Below are 8,966 nucleotides of genomic sequence, written 5' to 3' on the forward strand. Positions count from 1 at the left end.
AGATTCTCAATGGGATTTAGGTCTGGACTGTGACTGGGCCATTCTAACACATGAATAGGCTTTGATCTAAACCATTCCATTGTAGCTCTGGCTGTACTTTAGGGTCGTTGTCCTGCTGGAAGGTGAACCCCCCCCCCCCCCCCGTCTCAAGTCTTTTGCAGGTTTCCTTCTAAGATTGTCCTGTATTTGTCTCCATCATTCTTCCCATCAACTCTGACCAGCTTCCCTGTCCCTGCTGAAGAAAAGCATCCCCACCACATGATGCTGCCACCACCATGTTTCACAGTGGGGATTGTGTGTTCAGGGTGATGTGCAGTTTTAGTTCCCCCCACACATAGTGGCCAGAAAGTTGAATTTTGGTGTCATGTGACAAGAGCACCTTCTTCCACATGTTTGCTGTCTCCCCTCCCCCACATGTTTGCTGTGTCCCCTCCCCCACATGGCTTCTCACAAACAGGACTTCTTATGTCTTTCTTTCTCCAATGTCTTTCTTCTTGTCACTCTTCCATAAAGGGCAGATTTGTGGAGAGACCACTAATAGTTGTCCTGTGGACAGATTCTCCCCCCTGAGCTGTGCAGCTCCTCCAGAGTTACCATGGGCCTCTTGGCTGCTTCTCTGATGAAGGCTCTCCTTGCCCGGCCCGGTCAGTTTAGGTGGACGGCCCATGTCTTGGTAGGTTTGCGGTTGTGCCATACTCTTTCCATTTTCCGATGATGGATTGAACAGAAGCTCCGTGAGATCTTCAAAGCTTGGGAGATTTTTTTATAACTCAACCCTGCTCTATACTTCTCCACAGCTTTATCCCCGACCTGTCTGGTGTGTTCCTCGGCCTTCATGATGCTGTTTGTTCACTGAGGTTCTCTAACAAACCTCTGAGGGTTTCACAGAACAGCCATATTTATACTGAGATTAAATGACACACAGGTGGACTCTATTTACTAAATTAGGTGACTTCTGAAGGCGATTAGTTCCTCTAGATTTTAGTTATCAGAGTAAAGGGGGCCAAATACAAATGCCCCTCCCCCCACACTTTTTACATATTTATTTGTATCATTTTCCTTCCACTTCACAATTATGTGACACTTTGTGTCTTTCACATAAAATCCCAATAAAATACATTTACGTTTTTTGGGTGTAACGTGAGAAGATGTGGGGAATTCCAAGGGGTATGAATACTTTTTCCAGGCACTGTCTAGTAAAATCATTGATGCATATAGAATAAAAGAGCGCGAGACATAAAAGTACCTTTAAAAGCTGAATAAATGTACAAAAGTATAATAATGTATTATTTATATCACCCGAGATTCACACACTTGTTAAACTGAATTGAATAATGTGCATGAACATCAGGTGATTGATAAAGTTTACTAATAATAATAAATGAATAAATAAATGTAAAATACACAAATAAAAACATAAATAAATAATAAATGCAGCAAATGAATACTATGCTATAATAAATAAATATTTAACCCCTAACCCTTTAACCACTACAGACCCACGCTATAGCTGAAAGACGGCCGCAGCGCAGACCTGAGGGGCGTCCTCCTGCGTGCTCCCTGCAGGGTTTACGCGGCGCGCTCTGTGATCAGCGGGTCTATTAGACTCGGCTGATCACAGATCAGAGTAAGTGGTTGATCCCGAACCCCTTACCACATGATCAGCTGTCAGCCAATGACAGCTAATCATGTGATGTAAACAAAGCTGGTAATCGGTTATTTTTTCTCCTCACGCTAAAGAGCGCCACCCTTCAGTGCCCACAGTGCCACCCATCAGTGCCCACAGTGCCGCCCACAGTGCCACCCATCAGTGCCCACAGTGCCACCCATCAGTGCCCACAGTGTCACCCATCAGTGCCCACAGTGCCACCCATCAGTGCCCACAGTGTCACCCATCAGTGCCCACAGTGTCACCCATCAGTGCCCACAGTGTCACCCATCAGTGCCCACAGTGCCACCCATTAGTGCCCACAGTGCCACCCATCAGTGTCCAATATCAGTGCTTATCAGTGTCACCTACCAGTGCCCACAGTGCCACCCACCAGAGCCCACAGTGCCACCCATCAGTGTCCAATGCCAGTGCTCATCAGTGTCGCCTACCAGTGCCCACAGTGTCACCCATCAGTACCCACAGTGCCACCCATCAGTACCCACAGTGCCACCCATCAGTGTCCAATATCAGTGCATATCAGTGTCACCTATCAGTGCCCACAGTGTCACCCATCAGTGCCCACAGTGCCACCCACCAGAGCCCACAGTGCCACCCATCAGTGTCCAATACCAGTGCTCATCAGTGCCACCCTTCAGTGCCACCAATCAGTGCCGCCTTATCTGTCCCTATCAGTGCCCATCAGTGTCGCCTCATCAGCGCATATTAATGAAGGAGAAAAATTACCTGTTTGCAAAATTTTATAACAAACTATAAAACGTTTCTTTAAAAAATAAAAAACATGCAAGAGAAAGGCATAATGAGCTAGTATGCAAAGCATACTAGCTCATTATGAATTACTTACCTGAGATCGAAGCCCCCGTTTCCTCTCCTTTCGCCGCCGCCGTTACATAGTTAGTTACATAGTTAGTCAGGTTGAAAAAAGACACAAGTCCATCCAGTTCAACCACAAAAAACAAAAAAACTAAATAAAAAACACAGTAAAATCCTATACACCCAACTCCATACCCACAGTTGATCCAGAGGAAGGCAAAAAACCCCAGCAGAGCATGAGATCCAATTTGCTACAGCAGGGGAAAAAATTCCTTCCTGATCCCCCGAGAGGCAATCGGATTTATCCTGGATCAACTTTACCTACAAATCTTAGTACTCAGTTATTTTATGTACATTTAGGAAAGAATCCAGGCCTTTCTTAAAGCAATCTACTGAGCTGGCCAGAACCACCTCTGGAGGGAGTCTGTTCCACATTTTCACAGCTCTTACTGTGAAGAAACCTTTCCGTATTTGGAGGTGAAATCTCTTTTCCTCTAGACGTAAAGAGCGCCCCCTTGTCCTCAGTGATGACCGTAAAGTGAATAACTCAACACCAAGTTCACTGTATGGACCTCTTATATATTTGTACATGTTGATCATATCCCCCCTTATTCTCCTCTTCTCAAGAGTGAATAGATTTAGTTCTTCTAATCTTTCCTCATAGCTGAGCTCCTCCATGCCTCTTATCAGTTTGGTTGCCCTTCTCTGCACTTTCTCCAGTTCTCCGATATCCTTTCTGAGAACTGGGGCCCAAAACTGAACTTCATATTCCAGATGAGGTCTTACTAATGATTTGTACAGGGGGGGGGCAAAATTATATCTCTGGAGTCCATCCCTCTCTTATACAAGAAAGGACTTTGCTCGCTTTGGAGACCGCAGCTTGGCATTGCATGTTATTATTGAGCTTATGATCAACTAAAACCCCCAGATCTTTCTCCACTACAGATCCCGAGTGATACCCGAGTGACTTTTGGGTATCGGCGCTGTGATTGGCCGGAGCTGCGATGACTTTACACTCCCACGCATGCACGCGGGAGCCTCAGTGACAGCATGATTTCCTTCACTAACGGCACGCTCAGTGCATCTGCGCCGTTGTCTACTGTGCGCATGCGCGGCAAACATCGGTGCAGTCTTTTCTGAAAATATCTCCTAAACCGTGTAAGTTTAGGAGATATTTCTTGCACCTTAATCTAGGCCTACCTGTAGGTATAAGTGGTCTGTAAGGGCTTACAACCACTTTAACCACTTAAGGACCGCCTCCTGCAGATATACGTCGGCAGAATGGCACGGCTGGGCACAAGCACGTACAGCCGTGGGCCAAGGGCGCGCGCCAGCGGCAGGCACCCGCGACCCGTTTTGAAGCTCCATGACCGTGGCCGCGGGACCCGCGGACCCGATCGCCGACGGAGTCCCGCGATCGCTCCCCGGAGCTGAAGAACGGGGAGAGGTGAGTGTAAACACAGCTTCCCCGTTCTTCACTGTGGCAGCTTCATTGATCGTCTGTTCCCTGATATAGGGAAAGGCGATCAATGACGTCACACGTCCAGCCCCGCCCCTCTACAATTAGAAACACATATGAGGTCACACATAACCCCTACAGCGCCCCCTAGTGGTTAACTCCCAAACTGCAACTGGCATTTTCACAGTAATCAGTACATTTTTATACCACTTTTCGCTGTGAAAATGACAATGGTCCCAAAAATGTGTCAAAAGTGTCCGCCATTATGTCGCAGTCATGAAAAAAATCGCTGATCGCCGCCATTAGTAGTAAAAAAAAAATTAATAATAATGCAATAAAACTATCCCCTATTTTGTAAACGCTATACATTTTACAAAAACCAATCGATAAACGCTTATTGCGATTTTCTTTACCAAAAATATGTAGAAGAATACGTATCGGCCTAAACTGAGGGAAAAAAAACTTTTTTTTTATATCTTTTTGGGGGAATATTTATTATAGCAAAAAGGAAAAAATATTGCGTTTTTTTTTTTCAAAATTGTCGCTCTATTTTTGTTTATAGCGCAAAAAATAAAAACCGCAGAGGTGATCAAATACCACCAAAAGAAATCTCTATTTGTGGGGAAAAAAGGACGCCAATTTTGTTTGGGAGCCACGTCGCACGACCGCACAATTGTCAGTTAAATCGTCGCAGTGCCGGATCGCAAAAACTGGCCGGGTCCTTTACCTGCATAAAGGTCCGGGTCTTAAGTGCCCAGTAAGGAAGTGGTTAAAAAAAGAAAATAATAATAAACACCTTAACACCAAAAAATGATTATTAATAATAATAATTATTGGCATTAATGATTATTTTTTTTGGTTAGGGTGTTTATTATTATTTTATTATTCATTTATTGAATATATTTTTGTTAAGGTTAGGGGGTGAATTATTATGTATTATTGATGTTTTTTTTAGTTATTTGTGTATTTTTTTTATTCATGTATTACTGGGTTTTTTTTTGTGTTTTTTTTTTTTTTTACTCTCCTTTTGAGCAGAAAATTACACAAAGATGAACGTTTCAATTAATTTCTGTGGGAATAAAAAGTCGCAAATCTGCCCAATTTGAGCTACAAAACGCTGAGGTGTGACTGGGGCCTTTAAATTATATGTAAACCTCAGACATGAAATATGAACAAAGCCTATCCCTCTATAGTGTGTATGCGTCTCTTTGCAATAATAACATATCCCCATATCACGTTTTTCTCCTTTTCCAGGACTGAATTTGCTGGCCTTCGTCACAATCGTCTTCTCTTACAGCAGCATGTTCTACTCTATCCATAAGACCGGCGCCAAAACGGCAGAGCGCAGCGTCCTATCCCGAGAGGTCACCATAGCCAAGAGGTTCTTCTTCATCGTGTTCACCGACGCCCTCTGCTGGATCCCCATCTTTCTTCTGAAGGCCGTTTCACTCACCAAGGCAGAGATTCCAGGTTCAGTATATACTTCTAGCTGTATATAAAGAGTAAACGCTGCCCTGTCTCCAATCATTTATCTGTGAGTGATAACCAATGTCAGTCAAAAAATATAAAGTCACTCACATGTAGTAGGACGAGACATTGGCATATATAGCTTTAAAAAGTTCCCATGTGCAACCGTCAAGGCGGATGGCGGGGCCCCCTGAGAGTTGCAGTAGCATAATCCACCAAATGGACGATGGTCACTTTCCACTCACTCTCCCATCTTCCTTCTCCCCCACTTTCTTTTTTATTTTACCCCCCGTGTTTGTCACTTTATGTCTTTTTTTGTTTGGTGCACGTTATGTTCACTGTGTGATGAGTAGGGTTTCGGTTCCTCGGGCCAGCCCTGAACGTCTTGGGAGTGGGTGGACATGGCCTTCTGGCTTAGTTCGGCTGCTCTCCCTTCGGGGGAGCCCCACTTAGTACTGGGAGGGTTCTGTTTCGGCAGACCCTCCAAGGAATTGGGTCCGTGTCGGCTTCGGATGCTCGGACCACTTGAGTACCTCAGTCCCCCGTCCGGAGCCTAACCCCCCCCTGGGGGATCAGGGTCAGGTCCTTCTAACGGAGGACCATTTGACGCAGCGCACGTTTTTGTGATACACTTTTTATGTGTGTGCACATTTTTTCTGCACCGGGTGGAGTTTTTGGGTGTGTTTTGCATGACACAGGCTTTTCAATAGAAAAAATCCACCAAATGGCTAATAGTAACCAATCACAGCTGGACTTGTTCTGTAATGTAGAAGATCTTTGACCAATTATTAAAGTAGCTTCTACTAAATGCCGGGAGATATTCCGGACGCTCATTAGGAGCTGAGGAGGCTACTTGGGTGAGTAGTAAACCATCTTCAATCTTTACGGAACAAGTCCAACAGTGACTAACTTTTAGATATTTGTTACCTCGAGTCATCATCATTTGGACATACACTATGTGGACACCTGATCATTCCACCAATATGAACTTGTTGGACATCTCATTTCAAAAAGCATGGCCATGGTGGTCAATGGGAATTGCTCCTTCCATTGGCGGTCTGTTGGAAGAATGTCTCTCTTACGAATGCTCCTTACATTGGAGGTCAGTGGAAAGAATGCCCCTTACGATGGTGGTCAGTGGAAAGAATGCCCCTTACGATGGTGGTCAGTGGGAAAAATGCCCCTTACGTTGGTCGCCAGTGGGAAGAATTGCTCCTTCCATTGTCAGTCAGTGGGAAGAATTATTTCCATTGGTCGCCAGTTGGAAGAATTCTTCCATTGGTGGTCAGTGAGTGAGTGAATGAATAACTTGTATAGCTCTACAAATGCAAACTGAATCGCCTCAAGGCGAGGTGGGTTTTGAGTTTTTTTCTGAAGGCCCGATGATTTTCCTCCATTCTGATGTTAGTTGGTAGTGCGTTCCACAGCCGGGGTCCTTGGACTGCGAATCTTCGTTCGCCTTTAGACTTGTAGAGAGACTTGGGGATTTGAAGTAGATTTTGGTTGGTTGATCGAAGACCACGATGACGGTGTTGTAGTATTTTATTTTCTCGCATAAATATTGAGGGGCGATTCCTAGTGTACATTTGTGAGTGAGGCAGAGGGCCTTTAATGTGACCCGGTCCTTTACAGCTAGCCAATGAAGGGTACTCAGGGACAGTGGTGATTGGGAAGAATGCCCTCCTTCCATTGGCGGTCAGTTGGAAACATTGCTCCTTCCATTGGCAGTCAGTGGGAAGAATGTGTCTTACGAATGCTCCTTGCATTGGTGGTCAGTGGAAAAAACGCCCCTTTCATTGGTCACCAGTGGGAAGAATTGCTCCTTCCATTGGCGGTCAGTTGGAAATATTGCTCCTTCCATTGGCGGTCAGTTGGAAGAATGTTCCTTACATTGGTGATCAGTGAGAAGAATGTTCCTTACATTGGTGATCAGTGAGAAGAATGTTCCTTACATTGGTGATCAGTGGGAAGAATGTTCCTTACATTGGCGATCAGTGGGAAGAATGTTCCTTACATTGGTGATCAGTGGGAAGAATGTTCCTTACATTGGCGTTTAGTGGAAAGAATGCCCCTTCCATTGGTCGCCAGTTGGAAGAATTGCTCCTTCCATTGGCGGTCAGTGGGAAGAATGCCTTCCTTAGACAGGTAAAATGACAATTGATGGTATGTCAATGGATCTTCCAAGGTCCTGGAACTATGCAGCCACCATCAACTGGTCGGTCAGCCAAAGCTCAAGGAACCAACCCTCAGACACCGCTAGGAACACTAGGTAGGGTTCCATGGAACTCTGGATGAGATTGGCTGGGCGTGTGCCCCTCCTTGTTCTGTAGAACAAGCTCAGGTAAATGTGAACCATCTCTCGCTGTATCATTACCCAGATAAGCAAGAACCTTCTCAGACAATCCACCAAACAAGGTGTGACCCAACTTTCTCAGAGGCAAGATAGTTTATGTTCTTCTCTTTATTTCCAGGCACCATCACCTCCTGGGTTGTAATCTTCATCCTACCAATTAACAGCGCTTTGAATCCAATTCTTTATACACTAACAACGTCATCCTTTCAAGAAAAGCTTAAACAGTGTTTGCAAAGCAAAAGACACCAGTTCCAAGAGTCTGGCAAAAGCAGCTTTACGTTGGTATCCATCCACACCAACACAGCTTGATCCCGGAGCATCCCCCCAACAGCTCAGACCACTTTGTTTGGGAATGGTTGTAAATCTGCAGTACGGATGTGGTTAATGATTGTGCCTTTTCCGAAACATGTCAATGATCATCAGTCCAGAGGAAGCCCAGGTCCACACTGCCGATCAATTCAAGAGTGCCAATGTTTTTGATATGATGACTGTGGCTTTCAAGTCCTAAGACGAAGGGAGTAATGACAAGTGCTGCTTGATGGCACCTAGCCCTTCCATTCGTGGCCAATCTTTGCAACCTGAACCTTGAAGAAACCTACGACTAAGGAACCCATGTGCAAATATCAGCAATCCACTACGGTAGGAACTCTACAAACTGGAGGGTTGTGTGACGTTCCTCTAACTGGAGGACTAGAGAGAAGCTGAAAATTCCCACCACGGGATCACGCAGTTTACAAACAAAAACAATAATTCAGGAATGGACCCAGCCTTGGGAGGTGGAAGGCATCTGTTGACATTATTGGACGACGGGACAGAGGTGCAGAAACCAGGGCTCCGGAGCACATAGACCAAATAGATGTCAAGGGTTGGATATATTGGTTGTGTATGTAGCATTGCCGTAAAACAGGGAACCGGAGTGCAATGTATAGAAAATAGACCTGCGTGTACATATATTTATAAATTCCTTATGACAAAACTGTCCGTGTATATCATTCCGACAGATCTGCTATGCTTCTTTTTTTTTTTTAAACAAATCTCTGATTCAGTTCCAGGTTGTGGAAGATATTAAGGGCTGTTCTATTAATGGGTCGGTATACCCAAAAATAGACAAGAATGAAAAGACGTCTACAAAGCACAATACTGTAAGTCCAAAACTTCTATATATGGATAATCTTACTTAGGCAAGCCATACGTGGGTCAAATTT

General features: G+C 44.7%; 1 protein-coding gene across 2 annotated transcripts in view; it reads left to right on the forward strand.

Moving 5' to 3' along the window:
* Window positions 1-8,737, forward strand: part of LOC120913016 (relaxin receptor 1-like) — a 219,493-nt gene extending 210,756 nt beyond the window's left edge. For both annotated transcript variants that reach the window (XM_040322669.1, XM_040322670.1), the window contains exons 17-18: window positions 5,196-5,411; window positions 7,880-8,737. In XM_040322669.1, the coding sequence (XP_040178603.1) occupies window positions 5,196-5,411; window positions 7,880-8,070 (407 nt within the window). In that variant the 3' untranslated portion in view covers window positions 8,071-8,737. The remainder of the gene's footprint in view (window positions 1-5,195; window positions 5,412-7,879) is intronic.
* The last annotated feature ends 229 nt before the right edge of the window (window positions 8,738-8,966 follow it).

Source organism: Rana temporaria, chromosome 9, assembly GCF_905171775.1.
Source record: "Rana temporaria chromosome 9, aRanTem1.1, whole genome shotgun sequence".
NCBI classification, from domain to species: Eukaryota; Metazoa; Chordata; class Amphibia; order Anura; family Ranidae; genus Rana; species Rana temporaria.